This window comes from Acanthopagrus latus, chromosome 9, assembly GCF_904848185.1.
Source record: "Acanthopagrus latus isolate v.2019 chromosome 9, fAcaLat1.1, whole genome shotgun sequence".
In the NCBI taxonomy this organism is placed as follows: Eukaryota; Metazoa; Chordata; class Actinopteri; order Spariformes; family Sparidae; genus Acanthopagrus; species Acanthopagrus latus.
The window spans coordinates 29473028-29496410 of record NC_051047.1 but is presented as its reverse complement, the minus strand read 5'-3'; the positions used below and the strand labels follow the sequence as shown (position 1 = coordinate 29496410).

The 23383-nt window shown below is 43.8% G+C and overlaps 1 protein-coding gene across 1 annotated transcript in view; it reads right to left on the bottom strand.

Moving 5' to 3' along the window:
* LOC119025281 (interferon-induced protein 44-like) overlaps positions 1–23383 on the bottom strand; it is a 47485-nt gene that overhangs the window by 15694 nt on the left and 8408 nt on the right. Inside the window, exons 3-5 of the mRNA XM_037108683.1 lie at positions 12906–12932; positions 12759–12792; positions 11560–11764 (exon numbers count right to left, since the gene is read on the bottom strand). Of these exons, the coding sequence (XP_036964578.1) occupies positions 11560–11764; positions 12759–12792; positions 12906–12932 (266 nt within the window). The remainder of the gene's footprint in view (positions 1–11559; positions 11765–12758; positions 12793–12905; positions 12933–23383) is intronic.

Below are 23383 nucleotides of genomic sequence, written 5' to 3'. Positions count from 1 at the left end.
ATCAGAGAAGACACAGAGTTCCCTGTATTTTGAGGAGCACAGAGAAACAGGCACATGGGGTCTTTCAATCTAAAGGTACTCAAGCTCACAGAGTGAATCTGTCCACATTCTCCACTGTTCCTCTTTCAGCGCTGGCAAGGGAGCATCCCATTCAGCTTGTTCGGGAGACAGCTCCCTGACTAAGGCCTTTCCTTGAATCGTTACCGGTGCCACATAACCCAGGGGGTCGTAAAGACTGTAGACAGAATTTCCCTTCTGGTAAATGGTTTCTTCTCTTTGGATATGTGAAAGGTGAACGTGTCAGACTGTAAGTTCCAGGTGAGTCACAAACTGCACTGAAGTGGCAAAGGATCAGAAGTCAGCTCTAGATCCACCAGGTTTTTGGCCCTTTCTTCTGGGGGGAAAGCATCCATCACAGCACGGCTATTAGAGGCTATTTTGTGCAGCTGCTTGACTCTACTAACATTTCTTTTGTTTTTTAGGATGGCGATGGCCTTTTCATTGGTGGGTAATGAGGTGAGCCCATCAACAATGTAGAAGTTTCTCATGATGAACTGTTTAACTTCACTGCCATGTCCTTTTTCTCCGTGCAGGGCCGCTCTTTTCAGTCCACAGATGGCTACTGCAGGGGAAGGAGAGTTGCCAAAACCATGCACTTTCCTGTGGTACTCTGTGATCTGTTTGTTTGGGTTGTTATCTTCAAACCACAAAAATCTCAAAAAATCGTGATGCTCTTCTTGGACAATGAAGCAGAAGAACATCTGCTGCATGTCACCAGTAACTGCTACAGGCTCTCTGTGGAAACGCATGAGGACCCCCAGTAATGTATGTTTATGTCAGGCCCACGTAGAAGAACATCACTGAGGGAGATGCCTTAGTATTTTGCACGGGAATCAAATACTACCCGTATTTGGTCTTTTTTCTGTGTGTGGTAAACACCGAATATTGGCAGATAACAGCATTCTTGTTGTGGCATCATTGCTGGGGCAGGCTCTGCTTGGGCTGCATCAAACATTGCTTGCATGAATTTGAAGAAGTGTTCTTTCATGCCTTGTTTCTTCTCCAGCATGTGACAAAGGGAGGCGAGGCGACTAGCGGCATGTTGTCGGTTGTTTGGCAGACATGGCCTGTTGGGCTTGAAAGGCAGAGGTGCTACCCAGCAGTTTGCTTCGTCCATGTAGACTTCCTTATCCCTGAGGTCAAGGAACAACTCATCCTTGATGGACAGGCCAAGCTGATCGTATTGCTGTGTTCTTTGGAAAACATTTCTGCTCAGGCTGTCTGCCTCATTGTTGCTGACAGCATGGGACACACACAGAGTGATGTGGGGAGGTGTAGAGCTGTCAATCTTCTCTTTTACTGTTAAGCTGCTGGTGCAAGGGCTGAGGATGGAGTGGCGTCCACTTATCAGCACACTGGTTCTGAAGATGCTGGCAGTGGTGGTTTTGCGTGCTCTTCCCAAACATACATCTCCAGTTATCACCCATCCAAAGTCAAGCGCGTTGTGCGGCCCATTACATTGTTCCCACACTTTGTGCACCTGGATCAAGTCTCTCCCAAGGTGAGGAAGGATGGACGTGTCTGGGTCCAGGGATGGGATTTTGTCTGCCAAGTGCTTGAGGTGAGGATGATGTCTGGCTACCTCTGGTGATGGTATTTCAGACCTTTCCTCTGGCAGCATGTCACACTCAATCAGAGTAGGCAAGGGGATGTGGGTGTTACCGTCTAATGATTCCACCATGGAGTTGCTGGCGCTTCGCCCATTGGTCTCCATCACTCCAAAGCATGTCTTTATAATGTATCTTAATCCTGCGTCTTTAATTCCGAAATGTTCAAAGAATTCTGTTCTGTCCAGGGACCTGTTACTCTGCTCATCAAGAATGATGTAGGTCCTCATGGCTCGGTCTTTTTGCCCTGCAGGATATGCTAAGGCAAGACAGATTTTGGAGCATGAATTAGATGTGTTCCCACTCCCACAGATTTCCATACATTTGGACATTATATATAGAATGGCTTGCGGCAACTGCTGTTCCCTGCCATGATCCACAGTACTCACATAAGCATCAACTTTCCATGGGACGGGCCCTGGATGTTCTGCTGATGGGTGTTTGTCACTTTTGCACTCCTGGCACAGCACAGGCCTGTCACAGTCTTTGGCAACATTAGTAGATGAAGCACAGCACATGAAACAGATAGGTTTTTCTCTCAGATACACTTTCATCAAGCATTTTGATTCTGAGGCTGCAGCATTTTCTCCGTGGCTGGGGCTTGTTATGTAGTGGGCACTGCTTGTCGGGATCATCATGTTTCCTGACCTCTGTAGTGCTGTTGCTGCTATGTTGGCTGTTTTTACACTCTGATGGGACTGGTAACCTGGATGTGTAACGGGATCACTATGAATTCCGTCTGGAGTCAGAGGCACTGTGTTAGGGTTTACTTGACTGAAGTGGTTTTGACAGTTCGTATTCTTCTCCAGCGGCTGCTTCTAGTATTTCAGCTGCTGCGTTTGCGGCTGCTGCAGCCTTAGCTATTTTCAGTTCAAGCAAAGTGGCGTTTAGGAAGCTTGTTGTTTCATTAGCTCTGCCTCTTCTTCTCTCCTTTGTGTCATGGTGATTGCTTTATGTTGTTTTTCACTCACAGGTGAGATGATCGTCAGCCATTAGAAGAGTTGCCTTTTTACTATTCTGCCGCCGCTCCTGTGTGTGTGTGTCCTGGCTTAGCCTGCTACATCAGCTTGACAGATAGATAACAGGTTCCCAAGAGAAGGACTGAAGCTTGAATCTTTTCCAACTTTTACTCAGGAAGTACTGTTAAACTAGACTAAAAATACATCTCAGTATTACATTCAGTTACAAACATTTTTACGTTATACTGTTAGATTGCCTGCTAAAACATAAAAAATGAAAAATGCGCTAGCTTAATGCTAACGTATAGGGAAAATTATATTACAATGCTAGCAGTTAGCATATATGATCGAAATACATATTTCGGCTTACTTGAATTCATTAACCAAAGCTTTCATCTCTAGTAACTTTAGTGTTCCATGACAAGACAACTGTATCAAATCATACTTACAGACAAATGTATTTTCTGACCAACAATGTCAAGTAAGAAACTTCACCATGCTACTGCTACTGACCACCAACTACTGCAGCGCAGATGGTACAAATAAACATTACACTGGCGTTACCACTACAGGTCGCCCAGACAACAACAGGACGTCACACACTGATACACTGATAAATTGAAATAATTTCACCAAGATTTATATTTGAATTGATTTATTATGTATTATATAGTCGGGGACAGTGCCTCTGGACTGGCAAACCGGGGTGGTGGTCCCCCTATTTAAAAAGGGGGACCGGAGGGTGTGTTCCAACTATTTGGGGATCACACTCCTCAGCCTCCCTGGGAAAGTCTATTCTAGGGTACTGGAAAGGAGAATTCGGCCAATAGTCGAACCTCGGATTCAGGAGGAACAATGTGGTTTTTGGGTGTTCGAGGGTTCATGGGAGTTTGCCCAACCAGTCCACATGTGTTTTGTGGACTTGGAGAAAGCATTCGACCGTGTCCCTCGTGGCATTCTGTGGGAGGTGCTCCGGGAGTACGGGGTCGGAGGCCCTCTGCTAAGGGCCGTACGGTCCCTGTACGAGCGGAGCAGGAGCTTGGTTCGCATTGCCGGCAGTAAGTCAGACCTGTTCCCAGTACATGTTGGACTCCAGCACGGCTGCCCTTTGTCACCAGTTCTGTTCATTATTTTCATGGACAGAATTTCTAGGTGCAGTCAGGGGCCGGAGGGGATCTGGTTTGGGAGCCACTGGATTTCATCTCTGCTTTTTGCGGATGATGTGGTCTTGTTGGCTCCTTCGGGCCAGGACCTCCAGCATGTCCTGGGACGGTTTGCAGCCGAGTGTGAAGCAGCTAGGATGAGAATCAGCACCTCCAAGTCCTAGGCCATGGTTCTCGACCGGAAAAAGGTTTGTCCCCTCCAGGTTGGGGGAGAGTTCTTGCCTCAGGTGGAGGAGTTTAAGTATCTTGGGGTCTTGTTCACGAGTGAGGGAAGGATGGAGCGTGAGATCGACAGGCGGATCTGTGCAGTGGCTGCAGTAATGCTGTCGTATCAGTCTGTCGTGGTGAAGAGAGAGCTGAGTCGAAAGGCAAAGCTCTCGATTTACCGGTCAATCTACATTTCTACCCTCACCTATGGTCATGAACTTTTGGTCAGGACCGAAAGAATAAGATCCCAGATAGAAACGGGCAAAATGAGTTTCCTCCGCAGGGTGGCAGGGCGCTCCCTTAGAGATAGGGTGAGGAGCTCTGTCACCCGGGAGGAGCTCGGAGTAGAGCCGCTGCTCCTCCACATCGAGAGGAGCCAGCAAAGGTGGCTCAGGCATCTGTTTCGGATGCCCCCGGGACGCCTTCCTCGGGATGTGTTCCTGGCATGTCCCACTGGGAGGAGACCCCGGGGAAGACCCAGGACACGCTGGAGCGACTATGTCGCCCAGCTGGCCTGGGAACGCCTTGGGATCCTCCCAGAAGAGCTGGAGGAAGTGTCCAGGGTGAGGGAAGTCTGGGTGTCCCTGCTCAGGCAGCTGCCCCCGCGACCCGGTCGGATAAGTGGATAGAAATGGATGGATGAATAAAATTCCCAGATAAAAACTAAACTAAAGTTACTTAAAGTGAAACTCTCGCCAAAATGCAACTTCAGCTTTTTTTGTGAATGTATCAAATATTTGTGTAAAAGCATAATTATGATGAAAGACGCACTTTAAGTTTGACCATATTTTCGTTTTCAGCTCAAACTCATTTTCAATGGGAATGCATGGTGCTCTTTTACGCTGGCATCAAAATCGTTATTTTTAAATTGCTTGATAGGCTCCACACAACATAAAACTTATTACTGTTTTAAAAATAGCAAGTTGCTCTCTCACCCTCTCCACAACGCTCTGGTCAAACAGAGCAGAACCTTCAGCCAGAGACTGATTGCTCCTAAATGCACCACTGAGCGCCTCAGGAAGTCATTCCTGCCTGTGGCCATCAACCTGTACAACTCCTCCATCTGACAGTTGGACTCATTTGGCTATGGAAACAAACAATATAACTATACATTCTCATTTTATTTATAACGCTACAACCATTTCATTGTATATTGTAAATATTTCAGTTTGTATACTTTACAATTTTATTATTTATTTGTATTTTATTGCCTACTTTGATATTTTATTTTAATGTCTACTTTAATATTTTACTTTATTTACATCTTCATCTTTAGCTCTTGTTTCCATTCATGCTATATTTCTATTTCTACTCTGCATGGAGCATTGGAACAAAAACAATTTCCCCCCAGGGATTAATACTACTTTGAAATACTTTGAATCCGAATCTGATTTAGTTATTTTTGAAAGTAATTCGGGGACTTTATTTTTCCTTACGTTTTCGTACTTCGTGTAGGTCTTAAATTTTGTTCAAATTGGTCTTAGAAAGTCTTAAATTTGACTTGTTCAAACCTACAGATATCCTGGTGTGGGAACAGATGATTGGTGTGATGCGACGCATCCTTGACGGTCTTATCTTGTGGCTTAAGTCATGTTATGTTGGGAATCGATATTGATTATTAATTAATATGTTATTATTAATTAAAATGATTATAGTTGATTAATGAAACCTAGGTTACTATGAGTCATTAATGAACACGGGGCACCACCATGAAATCAGGGATCAATAATCAAATGATATACCTATAGTCTCAAAGCCTGAAATTAATGCTGCTGCTGCTTGGACCATGTTCTCCAGACTGGTCCACACCTGAATGAATGAATGAATAGATGGACAGGTGGATGAATGAATGATGAATGATTGTCATTAATACTAAGTGCAGTAGGCCATTTTATTTCATTTTATTTTGTGAAGCACTTTGTGTTGCATTTCTTATGTGTGAAAAGTGCTATATAAATAAAGTTTGATTTGATGAATTGGACTCAATAGTCCATCTTATCCTTATAGTCTTTACCTGTTCCCTCTTTTCTCTTGGAAGACATTTCAAATCCTTGTAACGTGGATCCAGTGCTGCGACCACCTTGAACCATGTCTCGTTGGCAACAGCTCACCGTGCTGCCAGGTCCCTCTGGAAGACATTCTTGAGCTGGATCATCATCAGTGATGTCCATGACACAGTCCAGATGGCAAAAAGCAGGCAGCACTACAGAGCAAGAGACATAGGCCTCACCATCCAGCAGCTCAGTCACATACCTGCGGCAGTGGATAAGTTTGAAAAATAAACTTAGCTGGATATTTAAAATTAAGTGTAACTGATTTCCAATTTAATTGTCCTTAGAGGTAACTACCTAATGTTCATTCATTTTTGGATTACACATGTTATGGTAGTTTATTTTTTTAAATGGACAGGTGTTTATTTGGGCTTACCTGCATGGGTCAAGCAGGACCTCCAGCCTCTGCAGTTTCTCCCACTCAGCTACAGTTGGCATGACTAATCTGTGGTTGTTTTGTTGGTCCAACGTAGCCTGGACAGCCTCTCGGTTGCGTAGGAGGCGTGACACCATTGCGAGCGTCAAATTCCACCTGGTCGGTACATCTTGGATAAGTAGATCGCTCTTTTTAGTACAACTTGTTGCTGGTTAAGTACTGTGGTATTTGTAGGGCTTTGTTTAAAATGGCTAACAATCTTGCGGCACTTTGCTAGTACACCGGCAAACCCACTGCTATCGAGGCAGACTGTGATGGTCCTCTGGAGAATGTGACCATTGCAGGTGATGTGCTCGTATGGAAGGGCTTTCATAGCAGCCAGCCTGTTTGCTGCGCTGTCTGTACCGATAGTGGATATCTTGTTTTCAATTCCCCAGTCCTTTGCCACCTTGAGGAACTGTTCGCGCATTTATCAGCAAAGTGCCTGGTTTCTGTTTTCATTACGGTCAGTGCAAACAATTTGTCCTTCCACCCACCATCAATAAAGTGTCCAGTCACCCCCAGATATCTGTGGTTGCCAGCTGAGGTCCAGTGATCTCCGGTTATAGCAACAAAGTTGGGCGAATCCTCCACCAAAATCTCAAGTTTGTTTTTCTTTTTGCCGTTGTACATCTTGCTGATTTTGGTCACTGTAGTCCGGCACGGTGGCTTGTATGATGGGTCATTGGACACAGTTTGCAACACCTCTGTTAACCCCTTGTCTTCCACTATGTTTATCGGCCTGCAGTTCATCACTATCCACTTGGCAAGAACATTGGTCAGCCTGTTGGTCGCAGACTTGCTCATACACAGGGTGTTCTCCTCGACTTTAGTTTGGCAAAGAGCTTTGCTATGGCACACTAAATTGCTAATGTTTTCACTGGTAACGTTAGCTGTGGCTGCACTCGTGACTGGGTGCTTTATGTTGATGTGATATGCTAAACATGAGCTGCTTCGGTGGTTAGCAAACTCCTTTTTACAAAGAAGGCAGACCGCTCACCTGCCTTTACTCATTCTATGAACTGAAGTGCCATCCCATTCCTAACTCATAGAATTCAATATGATGTCGGTCCACCTTTTGCAGCTATTACAGCTTCAACTCTTCTGGGAAGACTGTCCACAAGGTTGAGGAGAGTGTTTATAGGAATTTTTGACCATTCTTCCAAAAGCGCATTGGTGAGGTCACACACTGATGTTGGTCGAGAAGGCCTGGCTCTCAGTCTCCGCTCTAATTCATCCCAAAGGTGTTCTATCGGGTTCAGGTCAGGACTCTGTGCAGGCCAGTCAAGTTCATCCACACCAGACTCTGTCATCCACGTCTTTATGGACCTTGCTTTGTGCACTGGTGCACAGTCATGTTGGAAGAGGAAGGGGCCCGCTCCAAACTGTTCCCACAAGGTTGGGAGCATGGAATTGTCCAAAATGTTTTGGTATCCTGAAGCATTCAATGTTCCTTTCACTGGAACTAAGGGGCCAAGCCCAGCTCCTGAAAAACAACCCCATACCATAATTCCTCCTCCACCAAATTTCACAGTTGGCACAATGCAATCTGAAATGTACCGTTCTCCTGGCAACCTCCAAACCCAGACTCGTCCATCAGATTGCCAGATGGAAAAGCGTGATTCATCACTCCAGAGAACGCGTCTCCACTGCTCTAGAGGCCAGTGACGGCGTGCTTTACACCATTGCATCCGACGCCTTGCATTGCACTTGGTGATGTGTGGCTTGGCTGCAGCTGCTCGGCCATGGAAACCCATTCCATGAAGCTCTCTGCGTACTGTACTTGGGCTAATCTGAAGGTCACATGAAGTTTGTAGCTCTCTAGCAATTGACTGTGCAGAAAGTCGGCGACCTCTTTGCACTATGCGCTTCAGCATCCGCTGACCCCTCTCCGTCACTTTACGTGGCCTACCACTTCGTGGCTGAGTTGCTGTTGTTCCCAAACGCTTCCATTTTGTTATAATAGAGCTGACAGTTGACTGTGGAATATTTAGGAGCGAGGAAATTTCACGACTGGATTTGTTGCACAAGTGGCATCCTATGACAGTTCCACGCTGGAATTCACTGAGCTCCTGAGAGCGGCCCATTCTTTCACAAATGTCTTGTTTCACAGTCTGCATGCCTGAGTGCTTGAATTTATACACCTGGGGCCAGGCCAAGTGATTAGAACACCTGATTCTGATCATTTGAATGGGTGAGCGAATACTTTTGGTAATATAGTGTATCAATGGTGCTGTTGGGGCATTTGTGAAATGTAAATTTCCCATTCATTGGACCGACAACTCTCACATGCTCCTCCATTTTCAAGTCTCCTCTCTGCAGCTTACTGCTCCTCACCTTGCCCTCCCAACTACAATGGGAGCCTATCAGCTTATGCTAAACCATCCCAAACACAATGACAGCCAATCAATGTCCACTGCATGGTGTGACTGACCATTGTTTTCCAACCCCAACAACTCAAGCACAAGAAGCCCAACGCATAAAAACAGATTTTATAAAAGGAAACTCGCATACAGAAATAGTTAAGTTTGAGATTAAAAATTAAATTGACCTAATTAAAAAACATAACACGCTAAATATGATTGTAATTAATTAATCACAATTAATGCGATAATTTGACACCCCTAGTCAACATCATGAAGCAGGGAGTTGCTAAAACATATCTCAGGCCTGTTACTGAGGTGATTGTACTCTTATCTGATAGTCAGGTGCGCCACCAGGGATTTTGGGCCCCACAAAAATAAATCCAATTGGGCCCTTGTCTAGGCCGGCGAAAACATTTTATGCCGTTTTATATAAAACTATGCATTTTAATGATATGTTTGACTATATTCTCATATTTGTGAAAAGACCAACATGACAGTTACTTGGTTACTGCCCATTGTCTCCCTTGTAGTCCTGCATGCAGGTCTGGTGGCTTTGGATCTGGGGTCAATAAATACATATATGAGGCTATATGGTTGTTGCAATTTAATCTCCTGATTTCCAGAAAATAACGTTTCTCTCATTGTATTGAGTCACACAGTCTGCATGCACCAAAACAGTCATACTGGTAAACTACGATAGTAGCCACAGCTGTCCTGGGGCAGACTGACAGAAGCGTGGCTGCCATTCAGTGCCTACAGGCCCTCCAACCACCACCTCAAACACGCAGCAGTCATACACATTCACACAAGGCAACATGGGTGAAGTGTCATGCCCAAGGACACAAGGACCATGACAAAGTTGGCTGGGCGGGGATCAAACCGCCGATCCTCCAAACATAGGCCGACCTGCTCTACTACCTGAGCCACGGTCGCCCCAAAGCCACATTTTTTATTTTAAAGGCATATGGCAGACAGCTGCTTCTGCTGATGATGCACTTGACGTGTCTGTTCAAACAACATGTTTATTTTAATTATACTCTTCCTCATTGATCATTATGTGAGAAAACAATATGAGTTTGAATTTCTGTCATTAATAAATATTTCTTTTTCTTTTTCTAATGGTAAAATGAGCAAGAGAGACAGAGAACTCCCCACAGACTGCTAGCACTGGCATGAACACAGTGTTGCTCACCTTCTTCACTGGGACAGACTGGGACGGGGAGGGATAGGGAGGGGACAGTTATGGGCAGACTGGGCTGCTGCTGCTGACTCGTCTGTTGTTCAGTCTGCTAAAAGCAGCAGGGACAATAATTTAATATGAATATCTTGCTAAATGTTTCCCTGCACTGATTAAATGTTGATGAAATGTAGGCTAACACTAGTCTGTAGCTAGCTAGCTTATTTCTCCATGGACATTAAGCCAACAGGCTAACACCACTCACAGACTGAAGGCTCCCAGCCTTTCTTCGTGAAAAACTGTTTTACAAATTGACACTCTTTCCTTTGTCTTTCCTCTCTTTCCTTGTTTGAAAGCCATTACTGATAAGGCAGGACCATTTCATTTCATGCAGATACAGGGGGGGTGGTTGGTCATTATGGATGTTTACTTTTTGGTCAATGAGGACATTTAACTTTTACTGCCGAAAACAAAACAAAGAGATCATTAATTGTAATATTATATTTGAAATATATATTCAATGATGATGGTTTAATAATGTCATATATATATATATATATATATATATATATATATATATATATATATATATATATATATATATATATATATATATATATTTTTTTTTTTTTTTTTTTTTTTTTTTTCTTTTTTTTTTACCTATTTTTGGGGCCCCTGTCAGCCAGGGGCTCTTGGAATTGTCCTAACTTTTCCCCCCTCCTCCCCTGCTGATAGTGAACAGAAGAACTAGTTGATAGTGGTAAATTTGTTAATATTCCAGGCTGCGAGTGTGCTGATCCCTGACCTGTTTGTTGCCACCAGGTGGTCTTTGGTATAGTTGATTTTCTTAAGATTCATTTTCTCACCATGTGCTCCGTGATGATACAGTGTGTGCAGCAGTTTCTTTGCGTTACAGCCTTGAGAAAGATTTGTCCGTGAGTATAACTCAGATTTGTGTGTTAAAATTCATAGTTGTTGTTCTGTATCAGTTTTACAGAAACATTAAACCACAAAATTAGAAGACGGATTGTGGGAGTTTTTGCTCACTATCTGTCTAGCACTGTTCTGCTACACCAGTGTGAGGACAGAATATCCACCCTCAAGATTTTCTCCATACAGTTCTTTAAATCCTGCCAGTAAGGTATAATAGAGGGACATACTTGCATACATTTAAAGTTTGAAATACACACTGTACTCTAACATGTACAATATATATATTCCATCTGTACAGAATGTGGAATATATATCCTGCACACTGTATATACTGTATGTAGGTGTCTTCCTGTGTATATTGTACATACCTACCAACTTCATGTATGATAAACTAATCTATTACATTACCCATTTGATATGTATTCCATTGTACTATTGAATGTGTTTGAGAGTGTGGTATGTGTTCATAAACTTGGACAGTAAAAATGATCCTAATGTCTGTTTTTAGAAATTTAATTCAACAAACTAACAGATAAATAATTCTAAAGTGATACAGATGAATTCAAATGAACAAACTTACTTTTGCGGACGATAATTCAAAGAAATCAAAAGTTTCCTTACCTTTTTGGTGTAACTTTTGTCAGACTCGGCAGAGTTATTGGCCGCAGCAGGAAGACTAATTTTGCCTCGTAGGACACTGCTGACAGAGTTGACGAAGCTGGACTTTCCAGCTCCGACGGGTCCGTACAGAAGAATTCTGACAAGTTTGACGTCGTCTTTTTCAGTCTGATACTCCTTCACATACTGAAGATCCACCCCTTTGTTTCTGTTAGAATAGATTACATTTGATTTTAGGTTACAATATACTTTATTGATTTTGACATCAATTAACCAACCATCAGACAAAACAAATATTATACCCATTGGTTTGGTTTTATTCTGTCATAAACCACAGACACATAACTCACTTGGTAAAATATAACAGTATAAAATACAATATATACAAAACACAGGTCCAATAACTCTTTCTGACATCGTGAAAGAAGAAGCTGTTAAAACCGTGGATATTTCAGTCACAACCTCCAGGAAATGAGTCACAAGGAAGGAAGGCAGCAAACATTGTAACATTGTAGTGATACAAAGCTGGTTGAAGTTTGGTTTGAGTTGTATTGATTCAGAGGTGAAGAACATCTCTTCCTGTTTCACCTGTCGGCTGTTTTTAAAGAGGAAAATCTGCCACCAAGTGATGCAATATACGTGTAATACATATGCCACAGCAATAGGTGGGGATGTAAGGTAAAACGGGAAGGCTGTTTTAACCAATGAAAATAGTTTAAAACCGGAAAGGGGAAGCGTGGCAAATACCAAAACACAAACAACAATGGCGACTCGCAAGGATGCATCATCTGTTTGCTAGCGAGAGGAGCAGTCTCCTTCGCTGCTCATCCAGGTGCCGTCGTTGTTGCATTAGGTTGAGCAGCTGGACATGACAGCTGAACACAGCTGACAGCAAGACAATAAACAACAACTATGTCACGTCCATATTAGCCAAGTTATCAAGCGAAGCTAACCACCTTCTAACTGTCGTTACTCTCTGGGTTTACTCTGGCGTAAGCAGTGAAAATATTCGCGGTTGTCATATCCATGCGCAACGCTGAAACCCAAATCAGCCGAAAACCTCACCCTGGACTCCGGTTTCAAGTGACCGGTTCAGTGTTCTAAAAGCACGTTTGCATGTGGACAGAACAGTAAAACTGGGAACAAAACTTCATAGTTGCAAAATTAACCAGGCTGTGTGGACGGATCCTCAGTAAACTTACCCCCAGTTTATGTTCCGCCATGGTTTACTGAATGCTGAAGAGAAAATTGTGTCAGACATAAGTAAATATTTGAAAAGAAAAATTAACATGTTTCATTTTGTATGAATACAAATATAATCAAAGCATGAAATAAACTTCATATCTTACTGGGAGAAGGTGGCTGTGGTGTCGATTCTGCAAAGAAAAACAGACATTTTGAAAACACACAAGTATAACAGAATACTTAACATATGTGCCCTAAAACCATTTTTTCAAAATGTATATATAATGTGTGAGTGTGTGTGTGTGTGTGTGTGTGTGTGTGTGTGTGTGTGTGTGTGTGTGTGTGTGTGTGTGTGTGTGTATTAGTGCTGTCAGTTAAAAGCTTTTAAAACCTGGCCCTATGAGAGGCTACAGAGGCCCAGGAGTCCCACCCACACAGAATCAGAATCAGAATCATAAATCCTGGTCCGCAGACGGGGAAATTTGTTTGTCACAGCAGCGACAGAATATTACAAGAACAAGAGCAATTGTAAAATTGACAATATAATTAAAAGGAAAGAAAATAGAATCAAATAGGCAGATATATATATTTACATGACATAGTGCAAAAATGCACAATATTATATATATATATATATATATATATATATATATATATATATATATATATATATATATATATAACATATTATATATTATATATTATATATTATATATATATCATAGTATATATTATATTATATACAGATTTTAAATATGTATAATAAATATGGGTGATGAAATGAATTTGTACTCATTCGTTTGAGTTATTGCACAGTGCAGAGCAGGCACGTCGTTAGACCTGGGCATTCGGGGCTATAGCCCCAGATCAAAAAACATAAATCTAATAAAATTGCCTAATGGCAAAAAGTTTTTATGTGGTTGCATGTCGAACGGCCAGCAACCACAAATGCAACATTGTTGCCAGCGCAAGTTGCACAGAAGCTGGCCTGGCTTTCCTCATGACATATGTGGGCAGAGTCAGAACAATTTGTTGCAAATTCTACGTCAGTGTTATTACCCCCTACTGTTTAGTGCCAGTGCAGCGTTTATAGCAGGAAAGGAAATTAAACCCGCCACCCGCCAAATGCGCGTGAATTTGTGTGCTGGCGGGTGAAGTGAACCAGTTTACCAGGTTCATTCCAGTCAGATCTGATCCATGTAATCTCAATGATCGATATCTTGGTTAAGGTATAACAGCATGCTTTCCACAACCCTAGAGTTAGATCGGGTCAAATTATATGTTTCTGATTGGACCAAAGTGTCAGTTGGACTTCTGACGGGCCGGAATTCCAACACTACTCGAACGGCCGTAAGCATCATTTGGACCGCTCAATGTAAACCCCATAATGTCTCATGTAAATAGCCTGAGTGATTAATGAACTCATTGTGTCATGATATTTTAAAAAAAAAAACAACAAAAACAACGAAATAACACCAAAGTGTACATTTTAACAAGTTTAATTATACATTTACCGATATCATAGTAAACCGTAATTATTGCATATTTACACAAGATTTTAATAGAGAAAACTCAGAACAAGAAATTTAATAGTTAAAAGTAACTTATGGTTATGAAACATTTTATTTCAACACTTAATATTTTATAAAACAAATAATGATAATTGAAAAAGCTGGAAACGAGCTGATCTAAAACTAAAAGTCTGCAGTCTGCAGATCCTGCGCTCTCCTCACACTAACCACACACAGGCTTGTGGCATTTCAAGTGTCCGATGTTTGGTTCTGTTTGCAGCATTATACAGTTTAAATCTAGCGGTCCAAATGACCGCTTAGGGCTGTTGAATTGTGGCCCCTCTGAAGTCCAACTGACACTTTGGTCATGGGGGGATCCGTTGTGTGACAGCAGAGAGTCAGCAGCTGGATTTTGCACCTACGGTCAGTAGTATTAATAGGTGTATAGGCAAACAAACAAATAACAACCACCCCGACCATTATTCATTGTATTATTACATTTGTGGGAAGTTATTACAATAAAGATTTTCAGGTCCCCAAACATAAATCATTGCAAACGTAACAGTTATTACATGTGTAGGAAATAGCATGTTACGTGTGTAGTAGGCAGCGGCTCTTACGTTTGTGGAGAATGTACATTTGTGGGTTTATTGATGATGTGAAATAGATGTTTGTCTCTTAATACCATTCAAAGCCTCCTGTAGGCCTGATGCAGATAGACAATGGAGCCAAGAAATGATAATAGGGAATGTTCCACCTGCTTTAATAGCCTGTGCACACAGCACAGGTCTTATTATAGGCTATAATATCTGTAACGTAAACATCACTCAGTAGGCTTAGTAATGGAAAATTAGCTTTATTTGTGATTAAAATATGACGATGAGGACCCAACGATTGGCCTTCCTTTCCTTCTCAAACTATGTTGAAATTGCATCTTTAAACAGTCCAATTTTCTAAATTTTCCAAATTTCCCAGGACCCCATTCAGGGAAAGACTCTATCTGCGCTGTGATGCCGGTATATCTGACCACTTTTTTCAGTAACGAGTAATCTAACACGTCAATATTTACAAACCAGTATCAGATTAGAGTCACTCATCACTCATCATGCTGTGATAGTGTCCTGCAGGGGGTGGGACTCCTGCACCAGCAGCAATGACAGCTTGTCCATCATCCTGACTACTCCATAGAAAATGGCTGATGCCACCACAGAGTCATAGAAAGAAGTCAGGAGGACTCCAAAGGACCTTCCTCAGCAGATACAGTCTGCTCTGACCTTTCTTGTATGTAGCTGCAGTGTGATCAGTCCAGTCCAGTTTATTGTTCAGGTGAACTCCCAGGTACTTGTAAGATGTCACCATCTCAATGTCTGTTCCCAGGATGTTAACCTGTGTGAAGGGTTGTTTGTGCCTGCGGAAATCCACCACCAGCACTTTGGTCTTCCCGGTGTTGGTCCACAAAATCCTGAATAAGTTCTCTGTAGGCTCTGTCGTCCCCGTCCCTGATGAGGCCGACAATAGCAGAGTTGTCAGAGAACTTTTATAGATTGCTGTGGGGTGATTGGTGGGAAAAGTCTGCACTGTACAGGGTGAACAGGAAAGGGGCCAGGGCCGTACCCTGTGGGGCCCCTGTACTGCAGGTTATCGTGTCCGACACATAGTCCCGAGTCCTCACATACTGTGGCCGGTTAGTGAGGTAATCCAGGATCCAGTGACAGGTCTGTGACATGAGAGCCATGGAGAGGGAGGTAGAGGTGAGAATGGGACAGTAAACGGGGGGATGGGGGTATATATATACGTATTTATATATATATATATATATATATATAAATGTATATATGTGTATGTATATACACATATCAGTGACCTGGCTGACCTGTGTGATCCACGCTGTGTTTTCCTCTCTGCCCTGCCCCCTGGTTGAGTGACAAGTTAGACATCCAATTCTGAGTTGCCTGCTGCTCCACACCTGATCCTACTCTCCTCGTCAGCCTGGGCTTTAAAAACAAACCAGGACTGACAGTCTTCACCAGATTATCACATTTGATTCCAGGAGTTTCCTGCCCAAGTGTTGCCTTTGTGGATTTTTTCATCTTGCTGACCTAAGCCTGTTTTTGACTGAGATTTTGCCGGACGTTCTTGGATGCCTTTGCCCTGTCTGCTTATCCGTTGCCAACCTGTTTCTGTTCAGCCACGTGAGTTTTGCAGAGCCCTTTGTACTGCTGACTGAGTTCCCCTTCCCTGCCTGTGCACCGACCTCTGCCTGTTTCTGACTCCTGGATTTCGCCTCAGCCCTGACTGTACCTCTGCTGTGCCTAACATTGCCTACCTGTTTATTTGACCATTTTGCTTGTCTGACCCTAGATTTTTGCCTGAGCCCTACCTGTACTTTTGCCAGGATTTTTTGAATTGATCGACTTTGATTTTTTACCCTGCGGCCCGTGCCTGGCCTGTACTGCCTGTGTTTTTTGAACTGTAAATAAATATCCTAACTATCGTCTGCTCCCGAGTCTGCTTCTGGGTCCGAAATCCCTCCCGGCCTCACCGGCCCTGACAATATAATCTGGTCATCATGGACCCAGTGGACGCAGAGAAGCTGAGAGCCGCTGTGAAGAGGCAAGGCATATTGCTTGGAGCCCATCAACATGAGATTGGCCAGGTGAACCACAACGTCTTGACATTTATTGAGAAATTTAATACCCTCTCTGCCCAGTGCCAAGTTCTGACCCTCAGGCACCTCCCTCTCCCCTCAGAGAACCGAGACTCCCTGCTCCTCAGCCATATGATGGTGCCCCTGGGACATGTCGATCTTTTCTCTCACAATGTTCTCTCTCTTTGGAGCGTCAGTCTCTTGCTTTCCCCACAGAATGCTCCTGCATTGCTTACGTCATCACCCTCCTTACTGGAAAGACTCGGGAGTGGGGAACTGCATTGTGGGATGCCAAGGCTGCGTGCTGCTCAAAGTACAAGGATTTCACTGATGAGATGAGGAAGGTTTTTGACCGCTCCTTCTCTGGCAGAGAGGCAGCTAGAGAGATCATGAAGCTCTGCCAAGGTTCACAGTCAGATTATGATTATGCCATTGATTTCCATACATTGGCAGCCTCTTGTGGTTGGAATGATGATTCCCTGTTTGATGCATTTTTGAATGGTTTGTCCGATCCTGTCAAGGATGAGTTAGCCTCAAGAGAGCTGCCCAAGGACCTTGCTGGTCTCATGGACCTGACTGGCCGTGTCGATGCCCGTTTAAGGCAGAGGGCGTGGGAGAGGACCCGGTCACCCCCCAGGTTGAGTCCATCCACTTCCCCATCGCTCACTGCTCCCCCTCCTGAGCCCATGCAGGTCAATCGAGCTCGGATCACCCCTGAGGAGCACCAACGGCGACGAGAAGTAAAGGCATGTTTCTACCGTGGGCACTTCTGCCAGTCATGTCCTTTAAAAGGAGCTTCTCACCAGTGAGAGTATGGGGCCTGGCGGGCAGTCCAGAATCATTCCCCTATCCAGCGATCTTATCTCCCTGTTTTACTTATCTATGGAGAGCAGTCCCATACCCTTCAAGCCCTCATTGATTCAGGTTTCGACAAGAACTTAATTTGTTAAGCTATTGTCAGAAGTCTTGGAATTCCATTGTTAGATCTAGACCAACCTCTCACTGTCCAGACCCTCGATGGCAGCCTTTTGAATCCATACTCAAGAGAACAGCATTAAGAATTTCTGGTAACCATTCAGAAGGAATCACCTTTTATGTTATGGAGAACCCCCATGTTCCTATTTTTCTTGGATTCCCGTGGTTGTCACTGCATAATCCCCATGTTAATTGGTCTGACAACATTATTTTGGGCTGGAGCTGGTTTTTCCTGTCCTCATGCCTCAAGTCTGCTTTCATGCCTGTCTCTCCGTCCCCAGCTGCTGAGTTCCCTGACCTGTCTAAAGTGCCCCAGGAGTATATGGACCTTAAGCCTGTATTCAGTAAGTCCCGTGCTGTCTCTCTACCTCCTCATAGGCCTTATGACTACGCTATAGAGCTTCTCCCCGACACCTCTCCACCTAAGGGCAGACTCTACTCTCTTTCTCCTTCTGAGAGAGGGGCCATGAACAGGTACATTTTGGGCTCACTGGCCGCGGGAATCATTCGCCCATCCTTGTCTCCTGCTGGTGCTGGCTTCTTCTTTGGTGGGAAGAAGGATGGATCCCTGCGCCCCTGCATCAACTATCGTGGGCTAAATGACATCACAATCAAGAATCGATATCCTCTGCCCCTCATGTCCACTGCCTTTGAATTACTCCAGGGGCACAGTTTCACAAAACTTGACCTAAGAAATGCCTACCATTTTGTGAGGATTAGGGAAGGGGATGAGTGGAAAACAGCCTTCAACACACCTACAGGCCACTATGAATACCTGGTAGTCCTGTTTGGCCTGACCAATGCCCCAGCAGTGTTCCAAACCCTGGTCAATGATGTCCTACAGGACATATTTGTTTTTGTTTACCTTGATGATATATTAATTTTTTCACATTTCCTTGACTATTATAGGCTCCATGTCAGACAAGTTATCCAGCAGCTGCTCAAGAACAAACTTTTTGTCAAGGCAGAGAAATGCGAATTTCATAGGAACTCTGTTTCTTTTGGGCTTTATCATCTCTCCCTCCCAGGTCGAGATGGACCCCTCGAAACTGAAGGCAGTAGCGGACTGGCCCAACCCTTCTTCCAGACTTGGTCTCCAATAGTTCCTGGGGTTTGTTAATTTTTACAGGCGGTTTATTAGGGATTACAGTTCCGTGGCTGGCCCCCCTCACTGCACTCACCTCTACCAAGAGCACAGGTTCACCTCTGCCCCCATACTTACAATCCCTGATCCTTCCCTCCAATTTGTGGTTGAGGTTGATGCCTCAGAGGTAAGAGTAGGGGCCATTTTTTCACAGAGATCACCTACTGATGATAAGCTGAACCCCTGCTCTTATTTTTCTCACCGTCTCTCCCCAGCAGAAAGGAACTTTGGTATAGGGGATCGAGAGCTGCTGGCAGTGAAGCTGGCCTTGGAAGAGTGGAGGTATTGGCTGGAAGGGGCTAATCCTTTTCTTGTGTGGACGAATCGCAAGAACCTCGAATACCTCCGGACCGCCAGACATCTCAATGAGCGGCAAGCCAGGTGGTCTCTTTTTTTTTTTTTCACGATTTAACTTTTCTCTATCATATCGCCCAGGATCCAGAAATGCTAAGCCAGATGCCCTTTCAAGGCAGTTCTCTCCAGCTCAGGACCCAGCGCCCCCCAGAGACCATTCTCCCACCTCAATGCCTTGTCGGTGCTGCCCTTCTGAGGATAGAGACCCTTGTCCGGGAGGCTCAGGATCAGGAACCCGGACCAGGCAATGAACCAGCTAACCTTCTCTTTGTGCCCCTCTCAGTTCGCCCACAGGTGTTGAGATGGGGGCATGGCTCAAGAGTTGCTTGCCATCCTGGGGCAACCTGAACCCTGGCCTTACTCTGACAGCATTTTTGGTGGCCCTCCATGAAGAGGGATGTCCAGACATTTGTAGCAGCCTGTGACGTCTGTGCCAGGAACAAGTCAGGTATCAGGCCTCTGGCAGGGTTATTAAGGCCTCTACCCATCCCTCATCGCCCCTGGTCACACATAGCCATTGATTTTGTAACTGGGCTCCCCAATTCTGATGGTAACACTTGCATTTTCACAGTAGTTGACTGCTTTTCTAAGACTGCCCACTCCATCCCCGTACCCAAACTACCCTCTCCCAAGCAAACTGCTGAGTTGATGGTTCTTCAGGTTTTTCGTCTGCATGGCCTTCCCTCTGATATTGAGTCGGACCATGGACCACAGTTCTCAGCTCAATTCTGGAAAGCCTTTTGCAAATTGATTGGTGCCTCTCCTAGCTTGTCTTTAGGTTTCCATCCTCAAACAAATGGACAGACAGAGCGGGCAAACCAGAAGTTGGAGGTGTCTCTCAGGTGCATGACATCCCAGGACCCTCCCTATTGGAGCAAGTCTCTTCCCTGGGTAGAATATGCCCACAACTCCTTGCCCACCTCTGCCATTTGCCTCTCCCCCTTCCACTGCTGCCTGGGCTTCCAGCTCCCACTTTTTCCATCTCAAGAGGAGGAGGTGGCAGTTCCCTCTGCTCAAGCCTTTGTGCAACGCTGCAAGAGGACTTGGTCTCGGGCCAGGACCCAGCTCTTGCGTTCCTTGGGTGCCTTCAAGAAGCAGACGGATAGGCATCGATCTGCAGCTCCAGCATACAAGGTGGGCCAGAGAATGATGTTCTCCACATGCAATCTGCCTCTCAAATCCCCATGCCGCAAGCTGAATGCCAGGTTTGTTGGACCGTACTCTATCTCAAAGGTAATCAATCTTCTTCCTAATCTTAATCAGAGTCTTCATTTACAACAGCCATAAACATTTTCTTTACATAATAATGACTCTTTGATGTTTGGGTGTATCCTGTCTTCCCAGGACAGTGATTCTTTGATGTAACAGATGGGACAGCAAATGTCATCTTATCTAAAACTTCTGTGTCTTCCCACATGGGGGATGTTCCCCCACCTGTGACCCTTATGACACCTCAAGCAAAATGTCATTTTCCAACTTTCTCCTCCTGTCCTTACAGCACATTTGATCACTAACAAGAAGACTATGTCATTTCTCACATGCATTTTGCAGACAGTTATAATGTTATTATCACTGGGTATGTGTGATGTTCTGCACTATACACACTGTGAATAATGTGTGTATACTAATGCCCTTGTGCTCTCCATTAGAAACGCCTCGAGCAGCCTCGTCTCTTGAGGATGAGCCTCTGTGAACTGACCTGCTAACTGGCCTTCAGTTCTGACTGTGAGAATTCAAATACAACTGGTTTCCAGAGGACCAAGTCAGGTACTATCTGACTCTGTATTCCCTAGAAACGACAGTGACGGAAGAAGTTGCCACCATCAATACTTAAGGAAGTCATTGGTTAGTGCGGAAAATATATGTAGAAGTTGGTTGGTATTCATTTTGTGTTTCTTGTACAAAGTGTAGTAAAATTATTATACTCTCTTAAGTGTGTTATTGTACTTGTGTGATAATGGCTTTGTGCAATTTAGAAATTTGATTCACTATTTTATTTATATTTCATTCTATTATACTAGTTCTTTTGATTGTTGGTACCTATTTGTATTTATGATTGTATATATGTTTTATTGTAGCCATTACTGTGTATGTTGGGCAAAATTTCCAAGGGCTGATGAGGGTAAAAACATGAGAGATTAAACAGTAAAAAAATGATAAAAGATACAAATGCTCGGACTAGCACAGCATAAAAGGAATTTAAAAACCATTTAAAAATCAATTAAAAGCCTGGTTGAAAAGGTGGGTCTTGAGCTTCTTTTTAAAAAAAACAAAAAACAAACCTCAACAGTCTCTGCGACCCTGAGGCTCTCCAGCAGGCTGTTCCACAGTCGGGGCCCATAACAACTGAAAGCCGCCTCCCTGTGCTTTTTAGAAATAACCTTTGGTGTTTAAAAGGCCGGTGCCGGAGGACCTCAGGGTCCACCGGGGCTGATTGATTAGAGTAAAAGCAGATCATCATAAATAAGAAGGCCAAAGACCGTTAAGACATTTAAAAACTAGTAAAAGAACCTTAAAATCAATCCTGAAACGCACGGGGAGCCAATAAAGCGACTTTAAAACCGGTGTAATGTGCTCCCGCCCTCTGGTCCTCGTCAGCACTCGTGCAGCTGAGTTTTGTAATAATTGTAGATTTGAAATGCTCTTTTTGGGAAGGCCAGCGAGCAGGGCATTACAATAGTCTAAACGACAAGAGATAAAAGCATGCATCAGCACCTCCGTGCTGGCCTGAGAGAGACTCTGGCTATATTCTTAAGATGGTAAAAACCTGTCTTTGTTATATTTTTGATGTGTGGAATAAAACTGAGCTCAGAGTCAAAAATCACACCCAGATTTTTGACCGATTGTGATGGTTTAAAATCCTTTAACTTTGGTAAAACTTTCTCTTTCAGGCCTTCAGGACCAATGAGTAAAACCTCTGTTTTGTCCTGGTTGAGCTGTAGGAAATTTGCTGCCATCCATGTCTTGATATCTAAAATGTAGTTAAAAAGGACATCAATAGGCCCTGTGTCATCCGGAGACACAGCGATGTACAGTTGCATATTGTCAGCATAACTATGAAAGCTGATGCCTCCTGATGACGTCCCCAAGGGGAAGCATGTACAGATTAAAAAGAGTTGGACCTAAAATTGACCCTTGGGGAAACCCACACTTTATTTTGTGGGTTTCTGAGGAACATGTATCCATACTTACAAAGAAGTGTCGGTCTGTGAGGTAAGAAACGAACCAGTTAAGAACAGTACCAGAGAGGCCGACCAGGTTCTTCAGTCTATTTAATAAAATGTGATGGTCTACTGTATCGAAGGCAGCGGTTAGATCCAGCAGTACCAAGACTGTGAGTTTATGGTTATCTAAGTTGCACCTGATGTCGTTTAAAATCTTTAATAGGGCTGTCTCAGTACTGTGGTTCGTCCTAAAGCCAGACTGATACTTCTCCAAAGTGTTGTTTGTAATCAAAAAATCATTTACTTGATTAAAAATCAAGTTTTTCCAAAATGTTACTTAAAAACGGTAAGTTGGATACAGGCAGATACTTATTAAAGTCCGTGTAAAGCAGAAATAAATTTGTGTTATGAGTTTGTCATACCACAGAAACATGTGTCATTGACCACTGAGCCAAATTTGAAAGATTAAAAAAATTGGGTCTCAAAATCATGGAAAAACAAGCACTTCTCTCTGCTGTGAAACGCTGGGGGCCTGTCAGACAGAGGCGCTGGAGCCACGCCCACACGCAGGAGGGGAGCCTCCATGTACTCTACAAGGAAGTAACCTACAGTAACAATGTAAGCTAGCAGCATCATCAGACGACCCAGCCTGACCTGTATGAGCCATCAGAGCTAGAAACTGACTCTGAGTCAGACACTTGATAGTGTTCAGCCTCGTTCCTCACAGTCCATGTTTTACATTACACAGAAACTTAACAGCGCAGTCTACATATAATTCCTTGTCATAGCTATATTGGTGCACATAAAATATTACCTGTGGATTATCATTGTGCTGTCAGATGGACTC